Source organism: Camelus dromedarius, chromosome 6, assembly GCF_036321535.1.
Source record: "Camelus dromedarius isolate mCamDro1 chromosome 6, mCamDro1.pat, whole genome shotgun sequence".
Lineage (NCBI taxonomy): Eukaryota > Metazoa > Chordata > Mammalia > Artiodactyla > Camelidae > Camelus > Camelus dromedarius.
In genome coordinates this window covers 34,992,954-35,015,557 of record NC_087441.1, presented here as the reverse complement: position 1 = coordinate 35,015,557, position 22,604 = coordinate 34,992,954, and the positions used below count along the sequence as shown (strand labels likewise).

General features: G+C 38.2%; 1 protein-coding gene across 6 annotated transcripts in view; it reads left to right on the top strand.

The window, feature by feature from the left end:
* The window catches only part of PKIB (cAMP-dependent protein kinase inhibitor beta), a 98,613-nt gene extending 76,460 nt beyond the window's left edge, over window positions 1-22,153 (top strand). For 5 of the 6 annotated variants that reach the window (XM_031456236.2, XM_031456237.2, XM_031456235.2 and 2 more), the window contains 2 exons: window positions 15,467-15,643; window positions 20,899-22,153. In XM_031456236.2, the coding sequence (XP_031312096.1) occupies window positions 15,475-15,643; window positions 20,899-20,966 (237 nt within the window). In that variant the 5' untranslated portion in view covers window positions 15,467-15,474 and the 3' untranslated portion in view covers window positions 20,967-22,153. Of the gene's footprint in view, window positions 1-15,254; window positions 15,340-15,466; window positions 15,644-20,898 lie in introns of those variants that run through there. The other variant, XM_010979176.3, reaches the window with a different exon arrangement.
* Window positions 22,154-22,604: the final 451 nt, after the last annotated feature.

Here is a 22,604-nt window from a genome sequence, read left to right as displayed (position 1 = left end):
TAGTTGTTTTTTTCTTAGTGTCCTCCTCCCCATATCCAGGTTTCTTTCTTCCCTTATTTTGTTTATCTTATTATTGTTGTTGGTCACTGGATATACTCAGGGGTGGGGGGTGGTCCTCCCCACCCTGATCATATTTATAAGTTGTTTCATCCAGAGCCCCTCAAATTAGTATTATGAGGATTTGGGGTCTACCTCCCATCTGTTGTTGATTTATATGGTTTAAAGGCCCTAGGTTTGAATTAACCCCTTCATGGAGCCACAGGGTGCCATGAGTGTTTCCCTATAAGCCCAAGAATTAGGATCTTTGTTGCAATAGAGACACAGGCAGCTGAGTGGTGCAGGGGAAGAGTGCTGGGCCTACAACCCACACTTGATGGATCAAAACCATTCTCTGCCACGGCCCCTTTTCTATTGTGTAGGCTCCCTGTCTTGGCTCCCCCCACCAACTCTGTGCAAATTCCCTGGGAGTATCTTGAGTTTTTAGCCATGTAGAGTTGCAGTTTTCAGCTTCTGTGTGCACAGTCACCTGTGATGCAGACGTTCTGGGTGTATGAGGAAAGGTTCAGGACCTTGGTGGCCTCCGTCATTGATGGCTACCTCTTCCTCCAGGGAATGTCAGTATCCCTGGGATAGGGTCCACATTTTGTCTGAGACGTGGATGGAGGCCATAAGGCCCCTGATTATAACCTCAGCCTTGGTGCATTGGCTGCAGGGTCTGCACTGGGAGAGCAGTTGAGTACCAAATGCTCCTTCCTCCCCCCACCCTTTTTTTTTCATCAGCCCCTGGGCCACGGGCCATCATGGATGTGCACCTCAATAACCCTGAGGGTCAGGAGAGCACAAGCAACAGCGGCAAGGGAAGCAGCAGCACAAGAAGCCAGCAAGGTCGCTACCCTTGCACAAACAGCAACATCAGCGGGGATGCCGTGCTTAATTCTGTGTGGGGTGGTGGTCTCCTGACTTTCCACAGACCTCACATTAGGTCGTCTCTGGGCCTGTCCCAGAGGTGTGCAGTTACAGTGTCTGTGTAGGTTTGCAAGCGGCCAGTGACAGTGCCCAGGCTAGACGCAGTGGCCTAGCCTGACCTTGGTAAGCAGGACTGAAGCACTGACTGGATGTGGTGCTGTGCTTTCACTGCCTGCACAGGTGGGAGCCTCACAGACTACCTGCCAAACACAGGCTAAACCTGGCAGCCTCAGGTTATGCTAGGGTATAGTCAATTAACAGTTCTCATCCTGGAGACAGTGTTTTAGGGCCCAAAGAGAGAGCAGTGGCTGACAAACACAACAAAGTACCACACGGGACATAGTTTAGACCTGCCAGGAGTTATTGCTTCCATTCCAGGCAGCCTTCATCCTATCATGGAAGCAGATAAGTTTACCAAGAGCAGTTCATTAAAACTGACTGGGTGTCCTCGGTCATGGTTGGGCAGATCATGTGTTTCATGACACTGGTGGTTTTTAATTGCCTCCTGTTCACCCCACTGGTGAGGGAGAGATTCCCGTCCTGGGGGTATGGGGCTGGCTAAACACACAACACTTGGCACTGGACAGATGAGATCGACAGCAGATTATCAGTCACATATATGCACAGCCCAGGAAGAAGGACACTGTAGGCCAGGCAGAGCCTCGTGGGAACTGTACTCAGGAACAGAGTCAACAACCAAGGACGGGGGAAGGCAGACATTGTAGTAATGAGAGGGCGTGGTGCCTCCTGGTTCTCACAAGAGGATGTGGTGGACTTGTTTGAATAATTCCACAGACTGATACGGAACTACAAACTACCACTCAGGGGTAAGCAGGAACTGGGCCTTGTCCCCTTGAAAAGGAGGGTTGTTGGGCCAGTGTCCCTTACCCACAGGAGCGGAGTTGGGAGGGAAACCCATGATGGGGCCACTTGCAGCCCTCACAGTGTTACTAGCTGTCAGGGCAGCATGTAATACGGAGCCTTAGTTTTAGGCCTTACACCTCATGGAGAAATGAACCCTGTGGATGATTGTGAATTGGTTAGAAATTTACACCAGAGAATAATTTTAATGTGGAAGTGAATAATTTTACTTTGAATCACAAGACTATTTTCTGCTATGAAGGAAAAATAGGGATCTGTGGGTTAAAATAAGTTATGTTCAGGAATAATGCAGGTACATTATTGCACATCTGTTTCTTTGTGACTGAATGAAATGAATATCTTGCTATTACTCGGAAAAGAGAAGATTGACACTTAGCCAGAACTTTCTTTTCTGATACTATGGGAGACTTAATGCTCTTAAAAAACCTTAGTACACAACATCCTGAAGTGTAAGATAAAATATTTTCAAAACTCTTTTTAAATGAGTGTTCATATTGCCAAATAAGTAGGAGAATACTTCATAAACCCAGAACAAGGAGAAACCACAAATCTAGGGGCAGGTGAGTGCTGTACCCAGAGGCTTCCCTGGGTTCCCTAGAGACTCACGACTTCTGCTTTCAAGAGCTGGGTTCTGGGGACAAGGAAAGAAACTTTGGACCCACTCAGGTCAGGAAATCAGATTGGGTCCCCTGCATAAGGTTTGGTCTGCTGAAGCGTGACGTGCTCAGTCACAGGTAATGTGACAAAACCCTAACCTTCAAAGGAAGACAGTAAGGATACTTGCCAGGCTTGGCCTTGCCTTGAATGTAAAACGTGAAAAGGGCTCTCCTGGTCATTTTATTACCAAAAGTGGAACCTCTTGCAGGTTGCAACTGTTTTCAGAAAAATTCCACGCTAAGAATTTAAAGCTAACCAATGTGATAGTGCCCCCTCTAGTAGAGGCAAATTCAGAGCCCATGAGGAAAATACTTTAACTCAGGTCTCAGGTAATTTTAAGGAAAATACTTAGAAAAAAAAAAAAGTGAACTCACAATCAAAAATCATAAAGCATGCAAGGAAATAAGCCGCCATGGGAGAGGTTCTACATAAATAATAAACAACAGGATCAAACTGTAGGGACTTCAGATATTGGAATTACTTATACAGCATTTTAAAAAATAGGCTTGGGGGGTGGGAAGGGGTAGACTGGGAGTTCGAAATTTGTAGATACTGACAGGCATATGTAGAATAGGTAAACAAGATTATACTGTATAGCACAGGGAAATATATACAAGATCTTGTGGTAGCTCACAGCGAAAAAAAATGTGACAATGAATATATGTATGTTCATGTATAACAAAAATTGTGCTGTACACTGGAATTTGACACAACATTGTAAAATGACTATAACTCAATAAAAAATGTTAATAAAAAATAGGGTTAGTATATTTGAAAAGAATTAATGAGTATATTTAAATTGTGTGTGATTAAGGAATAAGATACTGTGATATAATGAAGCAGACTTAAAAATGAGCCAGGTTGTCTAGGAAATAAAAACTATGATAATTAGAAATTGAAATTTGATGTATAGCTTATGCAGCAGATCAGACACAGATAATAGAGATCAAGAGAGAGAGAGAGACAGAAACCCCAAGACCTGCAGTCAGCAAGCTGGAGACCCAGGAGCTAGCTGATGGTCTAGTTCTATCCCACGTCTGAAGTCCTGAGAAGCGGGAGAGCTGATAGTCTAAGTTCCAAGTTCCAAGTCTGAGACTGCAGGTGGGGGAAGACGATGGATGTCTGGATGTCTCAATGGGAGGGTCAGGCAGAGAGAGTATATTCTCTCATAGCCTTTTATCCTAGGCAGGGCTTCAAAGGATTAGCTTACATCTGGGGCGGGAGATCTGCTTCACTTAGTCTATTGATTCAAATGTTAATCTCATCTAGAAACACTCTCATAGACACACCCAGAATAATGTTTAAGCAGATATCTGGGTGCCCTGTGGCCCAGTCAAGTTGACATGTAAAATTAACCATCACAACCAGCAAAAATGGCATAAAGTAGGATAGTATTGTGAAGTGCTTGTAGAAGGTAACTTCAGCCTAGAGTAGTATACCTTGCAAGAGATAAAGTAGATTTTTTCAGGAAAACAAAAACCAATAGTTCCCCCTGCAAAAATTCCTAAAGTCTGGCTTATATCTAGCATAAAGGGGAAATCTCCTTATCTCACAATTGCAAGTTATAAAAAAGATTGTGGAAATATAATGGTACTATGGATATATAGAAGAATGTAATTCTTAAGAGATACGTTAAATACGCTGAAATATTTAGATGTGAAAGTGTCATGTTATCAGCAACCTGCTTTCAAATGGTTGAACAAAAATTGTGTGTGTGTGTGTGTGTTTACAAACAGAGATTAAATATAGCAAACTGTTAACAATTATTGAAATCAAGTGGAGGTTATACTTTGTTCTTTCAACTTGTATGAAAATATTTAAATACAAAACTCATGGGAAGACTCTAACTTGAAGCTATTTGTTTAATAATCCTAGAATTTTATTGTATTCAAATATAGTCGTATATTATTGTAAGAACCATTTTTTCCATGATTGACAATCTTCCCATTAATATTTAATTTTCTAGTGTTTCCTCTCTGTGATCCTCCAAGGCCACCAGCAATAGTAAAGCAAGTGGCCACATAAGTAGCCACACCCTTTTACACAAATCAACAGACCATATGTATATATGTGTCTATTTCTGGAATCTCTGTTTTATTCTGTTTTTCTACTTGTCTATCCTTGAAGAATACCACACTATCTTAATTAATTTTCGTATCTGATATAAATTATCATACTTTATTAATGAATCTTCAGATACAACAGTATCCTACCTTTTTTCTTTTTTAAAAAAGAAACTATTTTTGGTCTGTTGCATTTACAGAGACTTTTTGTAAACAGCTTATCACTCTTATTACAGTGGATTTACTTACAAAACTTCCCTTTTTGATAGACTTCTAGCAGTTCTCTTTCACATCAGTGTCAATTTTCAGACAATGCATCTTATACAAACCTTGGTTACGTGACTTAGAAATTCTCGTGATTTCCCAGGGCTCACAGGAAGAAATACAATCTCCTCCATAATGGCATTCATTTTCACTGGGTTCTAGTTATGACCGTGGTCCAACTTATTTTTCCAACTCTATATGGCATAATACTCTATTATAGCGAGATGTTTCCTTTTCCTTTATTTGTAACTTGCCTTCTGCAGTCCTATCTTCATGATGTAGCTAAAGATATTTCTTTGGCTTGGTAAGCTTTTCATTTTCTTCCTGTGATTCTCTCTCAAATATTAAGGCCTGATATGTGTCCTGCAGCTTCTGTGGAGTCTCTCTTCATTGCCCCCAAATTCCATAGCATTTCTACATTTTTATAGTATTTTTCATTTATACCGTTTATTTAATGTACTGACTTCTATTTTTACATTTCTTTGATATGCATATATTTCATTTGCACATTAGGTCACAAATATTTTTTGGGGTGAATGCCATGTATCATGCTTCTTTTGTGTATCCCCACTGTCTATCACGGTATTTTTAGTCTTATTTGGAACTGTTTACCCAGAATTCTGCACTGACGGAAGGATATGGTGGATGCTTAGTAATAGTTGATTGAATGAATACAGTCTTTGTTCAACAAATATTTGGTGAGGTGTAATAGAAGGAGCAAGGAGTGAGGTATTAGATAAAATGGTTCTGGACTTGCCTGTGTCACTTGCTCGCTGGGTTGCTTATACCAAACCCTTTTATTTCTATGATTGTCAGTTTCCTCACCTTTATAATGAAGACAGTAATGACTGCCCCACAGCACAGAACCACATGAGCTTATTTTCACTAAAGTGCTTTAAAACAGTGTGTGCTCAACATATATTTTTGCCATTTTTCATATTACAAAAATCTTCATTATAGAGTGTTTGGAAAACAATAAAGTTCAAAGAAAACGATAGAAATCATTTATAATAACACTACCAAGAAAGAATTACTGTTAAAATTTTGGTGTATTTCCCTTCCCATGTTTTTCTGTGCATATATATTTAAAATTATTATTATACATATATGTTATATATAGATTTTTGAACTGTTTAAATTTGCTGTGTTTGTTGAATATATTTTAGATACATTTTTCATGAGGTCATATTTTTTCTGATATAATATTAAATAAATATAGGAATAGAATTTTTTATTTTTATAAATTTTTTGTAAAAGTTAAATGCATCCGTATGAATAATTTTACTTATATCAACTTAATTATAACTTAATACCAAATACATAATTTGATGAACACAAATATTTCAATGATATGATTTTTCTTTCTGAAAGTCATTTGCTTTCTGAAGTCATTTGCTGTTTAGAAATTTCTTTTGTCTATATAAACCAAAAAATCCTCAAAACAACTTTAAAATTTTGGCCACTATGATTTTGATTGAATTTTATGCTTGATGAAACTCTACAATGATTTCTTCTCCTGCAAAGAAAAATAAAATAATGAAGAGAGCTTAGAAAACAATTCAGAGCTTGAAAAGTCTCAATCATTTCCTCCTTTTCCCAACTGGAAGACAAAAGATGAAAATTAAATTCATTCAAAAAGGCTCTGAGACATCCCAAAGAATTTTTCTTTAAATTGGTGAAATAGAAGAAAAAGACATTGCTGGAACTTTTAAAGTTGTGTGCACTGATAAAAGCATCTTACCTATTTATTAACTTTATTTATTCAATTTAACTAAGGAAGGGTTTGTGAAAGATTTCAGTTCTTAGCCCTGTCCCTTACTTTTGCCATTGCATTTGGCGTTTAACTATGTGTATTTTACATAGTTGTATACACCATGAAATGTTAGCTTTCTAGAGGTTTTTCTTTTTTTTTTTTAATTTTTATTAAAAACTTAGAATTATCTTGGCCTGGAAAAGTTATATTTTTAAGATATAATAACATGATGTGTGTGGCCAGGGTGGGCCATGGGGAAGTGGGTGGGAGATTGTAAAAAAGTATTTTTAAATGCTCTTTTTTAAAACACCAAGTTTCTGGCAATGTCTCAGTGTTAATCTCTTTCTATCTTTATAGCTCACAACAGTAGAGGCTGTCTCTAGCGTCACATCAACACCATAGTTTAACAGGATAATTGACGTTCATAATGAAAATCTATTACAGTGCCTATAAATTAATATGACTGATATCTGAACAAATTTGATTTGTGTAGTTGTTAACCAAACATATTTATATTCATTAGTTTGGTTCTAAGGTAGTAGAAGAGATAGTATTAATCCTACTTCTGATAAACGTAGAAACTTAATTAACTAAGACGTTAAATGTCTTGCTGGAAGTCCCAAGTCTATTAGAAGACAATGCAGGATTAAACAACAGGAATGTTCACTTTTCGGTGATCAAACTTTCCTATGCTCCACGTGGACAGCTTAACAGACATGAGGATCGATTTAAGGTCACTCATCCCAAGGGTGTATTAATGTAGTTCAGTAATGTTGTCACTGCTCCAAATTCTGCTTTGAAATCTTCATTTGAAATAGTTTCCTTCTGAATTTACACAAATCTAAATTACTTAAGGAGGCTTTGAAAAGAACCTGAATTTATTCTGAGTGTAATCAAAGAAACGAGTGAACAAATGGGACATATAGTTTGTAACTAAAAACTGTAAAATAGAATGTATTTTAAGTATATTATTTTATCATTCTATTTTATATGAATATAAAATGAGTTGCACTGATGAAGTCACAAAAGTTTTTAAGAGGTGGAATAATTACGTAGTTTCCTAAAGTAATTGATTTGATGGATATGGCACACATTTACATGTATAAATTTTTGTTTGTTTGTGAAAAGAGATCTATTGTTTTATATCACACTGCATTTTTCCTCTTGAAGGCAGATAAGCTTATATGTTATGAAAGTTTTCTGAAATAAAAGCATGCAATTTAAAGTGTCCATGCTTAAGTTATTGCTTTACATTACCTTTAAATTGGAAGAGTAATTACAGGACTATTTTTTGTTATAGATGTTTCATTCTCGATAATAATCATAGGCAGAGAAAATAAGCCCAGAAGATAAAGGGCTTTATTTTTCCTCTTGTTGGGAAAGAAAATGGTAAAGGAGAATTAGTCGAATAAGTTAAAACTATAGGATCTGATCTATTTAAATTATTAGAGGATTGCATATTTGTACAAGAGAAAGCTGATGAACTGTGTGTTGGTAAGTCTGTTTATGGCTAGCAGACATTGGGTCCTGTCCAGAATTCCATAAGACATCTGGTCCACGCCAAAAGGTCCTTGAAATTTAGTCCTGTACAAAACGTCTATGAGCATATTTGGTCCATGCTGAATGGCTTTGGACATGACTGAAAATTAAGGACCTTTTGGTGTGGAACGAATGTCTTTCAGACAGGATCCTGTTTCAGACAGGATCAAGTGGTCCTGCAAGGCTGCTGGCAATTTAATGTTTATGGGTCTTTTCCAGAGAGGGCTACCTGGATGAGGGTGGTTCTATGTGAGTTTTTGCATTAACTACTGCTCTGCATATGACAATCAGTGTTACTCACACCGGCAAGGCGTTGCATTTGTCATAGTCCACAACCTGCCTGCAAAGCTATTTCAATGTTAATGTAACACATTTCATTTTAATATTTAATAATTGAACTTTCATTTTTTATTAAGAATATTAATCATTAAAAGTACCTTCACTGACTATATAGGTACCAGCTATTACTTCAACATTTCTTTTGTTAAATTTATTAGGCAACTATATTCCAGTCCGCATACCAGGCAGAGAGATACACAGCCACCTCTGCTGTGACTAATTGGTCAGAGTTAACTTCCCTTTCTTGTCTTCCTATTGATGTCATCAAAACTCACTTGACATTTAAAAACCACCACCTCACTAAAAGGGGAACCAACTTCTCAGCCCGTGTTCACTCTGAGACAGTGCAGGCAGATCATAGGAAGCTCAAAATTGTATTATTTTCCCACTCGTGCAGAAGTTTGGGCTTCTGTGAGCTTGGAGAGTCTTTGTGCTGCTTTTGAAATCTAGGAACACTTTGCGTCCAAGAGTGGTTGGAAAGGGCCAAGATGAGAAGTGGATGGTCTGAGAGCAGCCTGTCACTGGAATTTGCTTACTCATTCTATGGGACCCTACTCAGTTGCTGTTTTCCCTATAAAGCCCCGTTCCCTTTTCCTTTTTGTAATTAACCACTCCCTCTGTGCACGTGCGGGAGCAGTCTGCCACGCAACCTGCCCAGGCTGCCTTCCCAGTTGAGGCACGGAGAGTCCTTACTTATTTTAGCAAAGCCCATGGTAACTGTGACTCACTGAAGGGAGTTCCAAGGTTTGTTGCAGTTAATCTTTTTTATTTGTATCCAAGTCAATCCATATTATTATTCTAAGTGACCCTATCTTAGTAGAGCAAATGTCATTGTGCTGGAAAGGTACTCTGATTTATTTATTACTTTACCTGGAAGATATGGGAAAATGAGTTTGACTTTGAATTTTATAAATTTAAGCTGTCAGCAATTCTCTGTGATAAAAATAGCTTCCATGTACCCACCAGTATATGCTGAAGGGTCTGTTTATATCAGTATCAAGCAAGAACCTATGGATGAAACAAAATGTGTGACATAAGGTAGAATTCCCTTTGGCTTATATTTGAAGCACAGAAACACTGTATATGGAGGAATTTTTAAGAAAGGGAAGGTCTTTAAGTTTAAAAAAATACTTTTTATACAGGTATACATTCCATGTAAGCTCTGTTTAGCCTAAAATGTTCTTGATACTTAGTTGAAGAGGAAATGTGTTAAAAGGATTTCTGCTTCAGAGATGAATGCTTTTACTTTATTTCCGAAGAATAGGATTTAAGATCAAGAAGGTAACTGAAAAGAGCAGAATGTGTTTGATCTCACTAGACTATGGGTTCCTCTTTTAGCTTGTGAGCCTAGCACAGGTCCTGGCACTTAATAATTTAAGAGAAGCCTGATAAATGTTGACTAGATGAACACATAATTATCTATTTTTTTTGGTCCACATTAAGAGGCAACTGTTAAAGTTCTTTCACCTTGTTTGGAAGAGGTTTGTATGTTCCCAAACAGAAAATCAAACCAAATTATGATCTGGAGGCAGAGAACTAAAGAAATCTAGCATAAGGTATTAGATATTGAAAGCTAGAGAGAAACAGTTGAGGCTTTTGGTTAGCAGCTGAGACCAGTGTATGTCTCTCTCCTTCTTCTCTGTCTTTTGGCCAGAAAGTACTAACTTTCCAAAATACATGTTCTTCTTTTGTTTGTTTATTTTAAGCATTTTTTTTCAGGTATCTTGACTTATCTTCCCAGAGAACTGACTTAGCCAGTAAGGAGTTTAAGTCCTACATGCAGAATGAGCAGTGGTTTCCTTGTGGGTGATGGGGTGACTGATGTGGATCCAGAAATTAGAAAAAGGATATCCAACTTCTTGTGGTCTTGGCTTCAAACTAAAAAGCTTGAGAAAAGAATGGTTGTAAAAATTTCTATTTGTTTATAATTATGCTTCTAACATACTAGCAGACTGTTTTCTCAGGGGGCAATTTTGAGTCCACTGGGAGGTGACTAGTGGTTTCTTTTTATACGTATTCCTCCAGTGCTCTGTTTAGCTTGAACATCTTTGTCCTCTTCAGCTGTGCTGGTGTTGCACCTTCAATATTTTGGAGACTGCAAAGATCCGGGCATGTGTGTGTATGTGAATGTGTAATGATCTTTTTGTTAAGGCATCCTAAAATTGTATATTTACGGTACAGCTGAAAGTGTGTCCCAGGCAATTAAAATCGCATTATCTTGCTGTGAGCATGCAAGGACTTTTGCAGAATCTCCAAATGTCCAAACAGTTTCAGCTCCTGTAAGCTGCCACAGTTGACGAAGCAGAACTCCAGATTCCACTGCTAATTCTGTAAAAGAAAAAGAGGAAGAGTTGCTCGTGAGTCAGCTGCCTTGGTTAGCAAACATATACACAATTAGCTTTTTAAGCTCAGAAAATTAAAAGAATGTGGAAGTTAATCTCTTTTATGTTTTTCTTAGTAGTGTTTCTTTATCTTTCTATATATTAGTATTTTTATATTTATTATTTTCTTTAACTAATGAATTATATACACAGACTTTACTTATTTCACCTCCACAAGGGCATTTCTATGTCAATAAAACAGTTGAGCACAATTAGTTATTTGTCAGAACTGTAAATACAGTCAGTTCTTTCCTCTTATCCCAAGTACAGAATAGTGGCAGCGCAGTTGAAAACCATTTATAGGATCTAGTTCGTATTTTTTTCTGTCAGGTTGATGACTTCTCATCAGGGCGCTTCTATGAATGCCTTACAAATTTAGAGGGCTTGAAATTAAACATGAGTCTGGACCTTTAATATATATTCTTGATATTTCATTTAGCTTGTAATCAGATTTGAGATTTTATTTTTTCTTTGGTTTTGACCTTAATTTGTACAGTTTGACCCATTTCGTTCTTTTTTCTTTCTTTCATTAAAGTATAGTTGGTTTACAATGTTGTGTTAGTTTCTAGTGTATAGCATAGCAATTCAGTTATACATATATATATTCCTTTTATATTCTTTTTCAATATAGGTTATTACAAGATATTGAATATAGTTCCCTGTGCTATACAGTATGATCTTGTTGTTTATCTATTTTATATGTCTATGGGTTATATATTTTTAAATGTTACAAAACATTGAAGAGAGTAGTTCTCTCTGTATTATATATATACATACATACTTTATATACATGTTTAGATTGCATACACAGCCAATGTTGCATAGAATAATAACAACAGACAAGTAAGATGGCTGATTAGGGGATGGGGACTTTCTCTTAAAGATATGCTATTTTGGGTAAAATTGTCATGATATTACTTTTAGAGCCTTTCTGCATTAGGATACCTGTGTATTCATAACTTTGCTAGGTGAATGTGTTTCAAGTCCTTTAAATTACAAAAGTCATATGTGCCCATGATTACAAGTTAAAATATGTAAGGAAATACAAAAGTGGTTAATATTCTCCTTGTTCTCTCTTAAATTCTTAACTAAATTTTTTATTCTTTTTACAAAGTTGAGATTACATTGTATTCATTACTTTTTCCCCCTTTTCCTCCATGCTGTAAATTTACTTTTTCAACTTGCTGTATTTCAGTGTGTCATGGACATATCTCCATAAGTAGATCTAACTGTATCTAACATATTATTTTTAATAGCCACATAATATTCCATAATATAATATGTGTGGTTTATTCAGTCTTCTTTTCCTCATGGACTTTCAGATTATTTCCAGTGCTGCAATAAACTTCCTTACCAGGAAATTAAAGATGCCCAGTTAAGAATCACCCTGTGCATTCAGAGGCTCTTGCCAGTGATGTCTTAAGTCATCGAGATACTCTGTCAGGAAGATCAGATGACTTTTCTCTGTAGAAAGCGCCCTGTTCCCACAGCCCTGTGGGGCTGAGCTGGGAAAACTATCCACCTTGTAACCTTCCTGGTCACTCAGCATCAGTGGCAGGCCCTGTAAATAAGGTGGTGTCCAGTGAAAATTTGAAAAAGGACCAAGTAAAGCTCCAGAGTAAAGCAACCTGCTTGGCCTCTCTACATAGCCAGTTCTGTTTTTGATCTTAAAATGGTAGTTAAAAGTTGGCAGACTTTTACATAGTTTTGTGATGATCTTGTTTTCTAAGACCAATTAACAAAAAAGGATTAATTTAGAAAGCCTATGCCTGAAATACTAATATAAAGGTAAAAGCAAAAACTTGCAAATGGCAGCCAGCAGCAAAGAAATCTTAAACTCAGAGCCCAGAATTTCTTCTTCATGTTGATGGCCAATTCTTGAGACCATCTTTTGGAAGTCCTATTTCAACATGAAAACTCTAATTCAGTATTCCTTAGACATAGCCCATCCTGTGAAACATAAAATATATAGCATTGAAGTATTTAAAATAGTGTATCTTAATATTTTTATATCTATTGTTATCTTCAATTTTAAGATTTTGGACTGTGAGGCTAGTAATAATTAAAGTATTCATGGAGCTTCTCCTCCAAGCTTAGCATAGTTATTTGCAGTTCCACAGGAAGATGCTTCACAGAAATAAACACTTGATCATGGCCATGGCTTCTGATGTGATGTTAAGTGACTGAGGACAGAGAAGGAGCTTGCAAATGGGGTCTGTTTCCAAACTGGTGTTAGGTACTTCTCACAAGCTGTAGAGAAGAGATCTCTACTAGAAATTTATGTATCATTGAACCAGACATTCAAGCCAGAGAGGAATACCTATGAAAAGACAGGGACTCTCTCTTTCACAAACATATACGTATATAGAGTTGACCCTTAAACAACATAGAGGTTAGGGGCGCCAACCCCCATACAGCTGAAAATCTGCATATGACTTTATAGTTGCCCTTCCGTATCTGCAGTTCTCCACCCCTGGATGCAACCAACTGTGGATGGTGTAGCACTGTAGTACATATTAATTGAAAAACATCCACCTATAAGTGGACTCATGTAGTTCAAACCGTGTTGTTCAAGGGTCAACTGTATATAATTTTTTCTGTTTAAAAAGTCTGAAGAACTGAATCTAAAGTAGCTGTTATGTGGTTGTTTATTCATATCACTGAGATTTAGAAAGATAATTTTGTGGTAATCCATGTCATCTTGCTTTCAGAATGAACTGAAACTGGGTTTGCATCCTTGTGTGCTTGGTTAGCAACTTAAGTCACTTAATATTTCTAAGTCCCAGTTTCCACATCAGCAAGTGAGGGTTATTCCTCACTACCTCATAGGATTATTAGAAGTTTTAACTGATATAATAGATGTGAAAATGTTCATGCAGTATTGAATACATTCTGGCTTCCATTTTAGAAAACTCAAGAGGTCTTCCAATAGGGAGACGTTTCTCGTTAGAATTAAAGGGGATACATCAGAGGTGGTAGAGTGAATAAAACTTAGAAATGAACAGTGATGACAATAATCAAACATATGGTTTTATAGTTACAAAGAGTTTCCATGTCCTTTATCTCCTTTATTCTTCACGAGTATCTTATGAACCACTCAGGCTAATTTTTATACCCATTTATATAATGGGTATAATTTATATAATAGGACAGGAACTGTGATTCAAAGAAAGTAAGTGGATTAACCAATATCACCTTGCAAGCCTATGATGGGTTGATTTCTTTTTGACTAATACTCTAGTGCTCTTCACTTTATTCTACCGATGCCAGACAGTTGGGAAATACTCAGTAGTTAGAAACCTAAAATTATGCCTGAAAATCTAGCATTGTTTTCAAATTTTCCATGATTCCTGAAAAGATGAGACAGCTGGGGAAGTAGGCTAGAATATCTCTGGACTCCTGAGGCCCACACTGAGCTCAATGTGCATTTCCTGGGTGGTACGGACCAAGGAAGTTATGTTCCTAATACGAAGTGTATCATATTTTGTGCCGGTTCCACTTCATTTTTAGCACTTCCTGAATTGAAGTTAACTGATGGGGAAGGGCTCCCTTCCAACTACACTGAAAAGTTTGGTTTGGTTTGTGTAGGCCAAGGATCGCATATGTCTGCCCTCAAGTGCCACAGTTGAGTATTGATATTCAACACATTCTATGTTATGGAGTTATCTATTCCATACCCTTTTTCTCCCGTTGGAGAGTGCACGTCGCCTAAAAATGGAGAATACTTCATTCCTTTGTACTCTCGAGGCCCAGCTGACAGCCTAGCAGTTAATAGGTTCTCCAAAAAAATGTTTGCTGCAGCTGCAGCTGCTGCTTTTGAGATACTATTCAGTGTTGACTTCTTAGGAAAGATTCATTAGAAAACGTTGTAGGAAATAGAGGGTGAGTTTTAGAATAAGCAGTATCGCTGCCTCCCTCCCTGTCTAGTGAATGGTCTCTTCCCTAGAGAGAGACAATCGCCAGGCAGATGCTTAGGAAAGTACTAGTAATCACCATGTCCATTTGAAGGCAGCAAAAGGTAACCGAGGTCCTGTTCTCCCAAACGTGAACTGGAGGCGATTGAGAATTAGGTCTGAGACCAGAGCCAATAGAAATACGCGGCTGCCGCTGGGGAAAAAAAGCCTTTGAGATAAAGTTGAATTTCTTATTTTTAAAATGTAGGAACAGAGTGTATTTTGTTTGGTCCTTACAAATTACAGTGATTGGTTTCAGCCTGAACAAGCACCACTAGCAAATGCTGGCAGGCAGAGTCTCCACGGGGGCGGCCAAACAAGTCAGTTCGCGTTTCCTTCCAAGTCCTTGTTTGGCTAATGCATCCATAGAAAAGCAGAACAAAAGACAAGAGATTGCTGCACCCTGTAGCATCCAGATAGCTCCCTGGGCTCCGGGGTTATTTATAGCACTCTGCTCACGCTGAGGCCTTCCTGCTCCATTCAGCCAGTGTACGAATGTGCAAGTAGAAACTGCGGGACCTTGACGGCAGACAACAGTGCAGGTGTGATCAATGATTAGCTTCTCAAGGCTTCTGTGTTGCTAGTCTAGACATGCCTCCTAACCACCATTGTGAACCTGCCCCTTGGAAGAGGCTCATCCTCTTCTTTACCTACACATTCTGTTTGTAGATGTTGCTATGAGGACAGAGTCATCAGAAATGACGGATGTGGAGCCCATGGTCAACAACTTTGCATCATCAGCAAGGGCAGGCCGCCGGAATGCTCTACCAGACATCCAGGGGTCAACAGCCATCGGCGGAACCTTGGAGTTGCCCTTGAAACTGGAGGCCCTCTCCGTGAAGGAAGGTAACACTCAAAATCCTCTTAAAGTCAACAGCATGTCTCTCTTCTTAATCCTGTCCCCTAGAACAGTATCCCTCCTAACTAGTTAAAAGCACTCTTTTTTTTAAACTTGTTTACTAAAACTTCTCAGCTTTCATTTAAAGCTGAGTAGATTTTTTCAGTCTTTCGAAAAGTGGACCTTTTCATCTTTTTATCTCCTGGTGTAAATGTGGAATGTGAATATTTAAAATTTTATTTTTATTTTTTGGGGGTGGTGAAGGTAATTAGGTATTTATTTATTTGGAGGTACTGGGGATTGAACCCAAGACCTCGTGCATGCTAAGCATGCACTCTACCACTGAGCTGTACCCTCCCCCTTGAACATTTACTTATTGGATATGTAAAGTTTTGCACTGTGCTAGTGACTGGGAATACAAAGGTGAATAATCCCTTCCTTCAATAAGCTTACAAAATTTTTTGAAAAGCTCTTAGAAATAAAGTAATTTTCCTTCTGTTGTCCATCATCGAATCACTCTGGAAGCATCTTCTTCCCTGTCCCCTTCTATTTCTCATATCTAAGAAGAAGTTTATTATAAACTAAAGATGAGACCTTTAAGACAAGTATTTGCATAAAGGGTGATCATTCTTTAACCAGGAGGAAAAGTTGAATTAAGGAAAAAGGAGAGGAGCATGGGTGTAGCTCAGTGGTAGAGCACCTGCTGAGCATGCATGAGGTCCTGGGTTCAATCCCTCATACCTCCTTTAAAAAAGTAAAGAATAAAGGAGAGCTTTATTTTATTTATCAAACGAATGAAGGAAAATCTTCGGTCTTTTACTGCATTGCTTACGTATCATTCGTAAAAGCTTCCAGAGTTCAGTCTTACGAAAATAAATATAATACTTACAGTAAAGTGTTAAAGGAGTCCCTTCACTTAAAAACATTCAAGTGCTTTAGAGACAGCTTTAGTTGCAAGTCATTACCAACAAGCCTGTGCCTTGTGCCTCATTTTAGACTTCAAAGTGAACTCCAGTGTGTGTGTAGAAATTCATTCCTGGTGGCAGTGGTGCAAGAGTGAGCCGGAAGCTTCTGCACATCTACCCTGTTCACCTGAGCCCCGGAAGAGGGCTCTTAGTTCTTTGCCTCAGGAGGGGATGTTCTACCTGGTAAAACCACAGATGTTCCTGGTCTGATCTTTATGAAGTTCTTCTCACCTTGTAGGCCAGGGACTGAGGCCAGATCCGCGAGTCCCGGGGTTACCTCACCTTTTTCTAGGAGACATTTCATGTCTCATATGGGACACTACAAGTAATATAACAGTTTCCACGAACACATGAACAATTGTTAGATGAATGAAAAGATGGAGGAAAAGAAAGAAGAGAAATGAAAATCTGTGTAATGTTTTTGGCTTTTTAAGTTAAACTCTACTATGATTATGATTAACAGAGCATGATACTGACGTTGAAGGGCCATCTTCCACTGGAGAGGTAGAGAAGATAAGTCGCTTTTTAGTGTCACAGGCCTAGTTAAAGTTGATGTACCCTAAACACACACACAGAATCTTAGTGTTTATTGACATTATTTAGTCAAACAAAGGAGAAAGAACTACATGGTAAGAGAGTTAGCAGTTTCTTCACTTTATTTTGTTCACTAGGGAAACCATTTTCTGAAAGAATATTGTTCCTAATTTTATATTTTCCTTTAAATAATTTTGAAAGAAAATCGAAAATATTAACTAAGACTCAAAATTTTCAAAGTAAATCAACATATAGCACCAGATATTAAAGAAAACACAAAAGGACATAATTTTACTCATGAAGCTATAAATAAATAGCTTTAAGGCCTATCTTCTTTTTCATTAGCTTCGTACAAATATTAAGTGTTTACAATGAGTATTCAATTGCTAGTAAAAAACGAAAAGCTGGGGTCTGTCTCAGACATTTTGTTTCAACATTTTGGCCATTTAAAAATAGAAGTTCTGGGGAAAGTCTGCAGATTTCCTTCAGATCCATCCTCTTTTGTTTTTGATTTTTGATATTCTGAAGTGGGAAGATATCTGGCACCCTGAGTGAAATTAACCTGCCTGAAATCCTCCTAGTTCATAATCTGTCTTAATCTATCCCTTACCAATTGATAGCCATGGTAGGGAGGACAGCAATGCCTTATAACAGATCAACAAGAGGTGACAGAGGGCGGCAGCTTAGGAAAGTGGAAATGTCACGAGGGCCTTGTATTACATCCCTCCATCACTGACTAGTCACTTGATCCATCACTCAACTTAGGGCCAAGGGCTGGACACCGCTCTGAAAACCAGCCATATAGCAGTGAATAAGACGGACATAAACGCTTGCTGTTATGCTTCTTATATTCCAATAGGAGAGTTAGATTATAAACAAATAAATACATAAGTCAGCAGTGAAACGTTCTATCCTATTAAAGTAGGATGCTGTGGTGAAAAGTGATTGGGTGGCTACTTAGACTGAGAAATTAGGGAAGCCCTAACTGAAATCTGAATGGCAGTGGTATGTTTTAAATAACAACGCAATGGTCCAGGCACAGGAAAGTCAGAGGAAAGAGCCTTCTTTGCAGAAGGAGCAGCTTGTAAAAAGCTCTTAGAGTGGCACAAGGTGGACATGTTAAGAAACATAAACTCCGGCTGCTGTGGCTGGAGGCCAGTGGGTGAGAGGGAGGAGGGAGAATGGTTAGAAGATGATGCTGGAGAGAGAAGCGAGGGCTAGATCTCTTAGGGCTTTAGAAACCTGGATGAATAGAGAGAATTTTGTTCTAAGTGTGAAGGTTTTCAGCAGGGGAGTGACATTCACGTTTTAAATACCCACTCTGTCTGTTACATGGAGAATGGATTGCAGAGGAGGAATGATAGATACAGTTGATTAGAAGGTGCAGTCCCCATTAGGAAATCTTTAGGGGCCAAGTTAAGCTTTCAGACTCATAAGATCACATTTGGTGCCAGTCTTCGCTTAGAAGTGTACAGGTTTGAAAACACAGTGGGCCAGAAGGGCGGCATTACCCTTACGTAATCTTCTTACAGAATATAATTTACATAATCTTCTTCTATGGGAGTCCTTGAAGCAACCCTTATAAGCAGTCCTGGGGACCAGTGTCTATGTCACGCCCATCCCACCACTCACTGAGAACTCAGGTGCAAGGAGACAAGATTTGCATCAATGTGGGCAGAGGGTCAGAAGCCCTGTATCCCATGGGGGCTAACACTTGGAAATAAGTCCTTGGAGACTGCTTCCTAGCTTCCCTGCAAGAGACATGCTCAGTTACAAGAATCATTGCATTTAGGGAATCCCAGTGCTGTGGTTTCCTACCAGGTACTTAGAGTTAATATACAGTTTCTCTCAGCACAAGTGTGTTTTACCATTTGGTTCATTTTTACCGTAAGCTTGAGTAACCAGGCTGACATTCCACCTTAATCTGCTTTCTGGGGTAACAAAGCTAGAAAATTAACCCAAGTGAGACTTGTCCTAAGAGAAGGGGAATCAGCTTTGTTAACTTTTATGCATCGGACTGTTGCAGTAGTCTGTGAGAGACAGTGGCTTTGCATAGGAGGAAAGATGGAGAGAGGTGGGTGGATTTGGGATGTGTTTTATAGGCAGAACCCGTAGGACTTGCTGATGGATTGAATGGAGGATAATTCCTGGAGCAACAGGGTCAGTGGAGATGCCATATACTAAGAAGGGCCAGCCTGGAGGAGAAGCGATTTTAAGGGTTAGAGGAGTGATTTCTGCTTCCTCCATATTTCATCTGAGATGCCTAAGAGACACCCGAATATTGTCAGCTCTACATTCAAAATTGGTTCAAAAATCCACCATTTTCCCCCTGAAAGTCCTAGTCACTTGATACTTCTCCGACCCCATTTTCCATTCTTCTTTTTTTTCCTCTGCACTTCCTACACATTGTTGCCTTTGACCTTGACCATTTCTCTGCATAGAATGCTCATCTCCCTGCTGTCCATCCACCTAGCTAGCTCCCTCACCTCCTTGGGTCTTTACTCACATGGTCCCTCCTCAGTGAGGCGTTCTCAGCCAACCCTATCTCATGTTGCAAACCTCCAGCCCCAAGGCTTCTTGACAATCCCTGTTCTTTAATTTCCTCTGTAGCACTTCTCACATGCCACACCTTTTACTTATTTTAGTTATTATCCAAATTCTCATGAAAAGTTTTCTGAGACCTAGAATGTATTTTTTTTTCTTTTTTTCCACTGCTTGGTACATAGTATGTGTTTCATAAATATTTGGTGAATGAAAGTTGGAGAACAGAATAGAGTCTGTCAGATTTCTTTTCAAAGATGACATTGATGATTTTGGTAGGACCAATTTTGGGGACGTGGTAGAGACTTAATAGTTTTATTTTAAAAAGATGACAGCAAAAGATAATACATTTGAAAGGATTAAAGAAAAGCCAGTACGTGAAGAAACTGCTGTCAAAAGAAGGCCTTTGTTTGTTGAAGATGGAAGTGACTTAAGGAAGTGAGGGAGTCAGGAGAAAGAGGGAAAGTCGGATGAAACGGAGGGGCTGGGGATGCTTATGGGAGCGCTGTTGAAGCAGAAATGGGTAGGATCCTGGATTAGGAAGGAATTCGAGCTGGATGGTAGGAGCAGCACCAGGGCTAGCTCCAAGGGTGTGCTGACCGGGCAGCTGCATGGGGCCCTGGGCTCACAAGAGGCTTGCACTTGGTTTTGTTCTACTTTTGCCGTCTTTCACTTTGCACTGGACTCCAGCAACTTATGTAGTCAGTCCTGAGGAGCACATCTTCCACTGTAGGAGACCAGACCTCAGAGGGTTTTAGAGGTTTGGTGGCAGAAAGAAAATCTGATAGTTTTGATTTTTTTTTTTCTCCATGTAGCAGAAAGTGAGATGAACTCCTAAGGAGGCAGAGTGTGAGGAAAATCAGAGCGTGATCCAACATAGGGAGATGGGGGCGGGCAAGGTCAATCAACCTGAATCCAGACTGTGGCTCTGTCACTTCCCCACCTGGTGACTTGGGCAAGTCCCTTAGCCTATTTGTGCTTCAGTGGACTCATCTATGAATGGAGATGGTAATAATACCTTAGAAGACTGCCCAGCACATCATAATCCTGGAGAGTAGGAAAGGTTACTAGGAGAATGGACCCATATCTCTTTTCAAAGTTTGTACCAATCAAGTAGAAAATGACTAAGGTGCATAAAGGAAAAACCAACTGTTTTATTCCAATATAATACAAAGTAGATTTCAACATATTCTCTATATGAGTGAAAATTATTTATTTTTCAGATGTGAAAAAGAAAGATGAAGAAACAACACAAGACCAATTGGAAAAGCCCAAAGATGAAGGAAAATGAAGGCTCATAACCTATCCAAAGTGCTGAATTTCTGCACATTGAAAGACTTAGTGGCTCTGCTTTCCTGAGACGTTTGATCTGGTAGTAACTATGGTAACGTTGCAGCCCTAAGCAACATGTGTGTGTTAGATAATTTTGTTGTGACGCTACTCACTTGGACTGCAACTGTGATGTCTAATGTAGGTTATTAAAAGGCAGATTACTTCCGAATTATCCCCAAGAGAAAGGTTAAGAATGTATGGTTACTTAAATATATATCATTGTCTATAAACCCAACAAAACCCACTGTTCTCTTTTGGATTTATTTAGCCAGATATATTTTTAATGCCATTTTTATGGTAATGGGTAAACCATTTCTTGGTAAATATAAACCACACACTATTAATTTAAAACTTTATGGAATTTGTAGAAAACTATGGCTTTTGGTGAGAAAGAATGATAGAATAGTCAAGAACATGTAGACAAAATGATGTTTTTAGCTGAAATGCACCAATTTTCCCCCCAAACCCTAAAAAGATTTGGAAAAATAGTAAAAAGTTTGATAACTCAAACATCTCTAGGAACTTTTTGTCTGGTGTGTTCTGCTTCTAGTCTATGCGTACTGTGATTTTTCATGTGGACTCTTAAAATGGAACATTTGTGACAAATTGTTTATGTGGAATATGCCTATTAAATGAATCTCACTATCTTCCTTAACTTTGGTGTGTGTGTGTGCATATGTTTTTCTTTAATGTGAATTACACAAAACATTTTACTAGTTGCTTTATATTATCTTTTCTTATTCTTAGGGCTTTTGTGTATATGACTTGTTTCTAAAATAATTTCCTCAGAAATGCAGACCTTAATTTTTATATCTTTCCTAAACTAGCTAACATAATAATAGGCACTTAAGTATGTAGTGAATGGTGTAGGTAGAGATAGCAAGATACTTGCTTTTAATATATATTTAATTATATATTTTAAAAGGAATGAAACCAAAACCAAAGCTTTAGTAAATTTTGATTTATTAGACTTTTTAGGAAAATCATAGAATTCTGAATTTTTAAAGAAAATCTGACTAATGAAATTATTTTTATTTTCAGCTATATATGCATGCAGTTCTGTTTTATTTGATTGTTGACTTAAGCCATGTCTGTATACAGTAATCAGATAAACTCTTTCACTATTAAAGAAACTTACTGACACAAGGCTCCTTCATTTTATCTCCTAAAGCATACCAGGTGAAAAATGGTGACACATTTTAAAGAAGTTCATAAGTTAATAGTCTTTGCAATATAAAACATCACTTGCTTACCATTTCTTTGGGAAGTTTACCTTTAAATCTGATATACAACCAAAAGGGTAGATTTCCAAAGAATCTGGGTGTTTTAAGTTCTTAAACGTAAATTTTTCTTTAAAAAATAATCAAAAGTAATATTTTAGGTGCAGGACTAATTTAACATTCAATAAAATGTCTTATAGTCATTTAATTCAGTTAGATTTCTGAAAGGTATTTAATGACATGGTATTATACCAGTATACAGATGGGTTAAATTAGAGTTTTCAAGTTTGGGGGGAGTGGGAATTTGGGCTCCTGGAGGACATCTGGTACCCTCTGGGGACCTTTCTGGCTGCCACTACTAGGGGCGGGACCAGGGA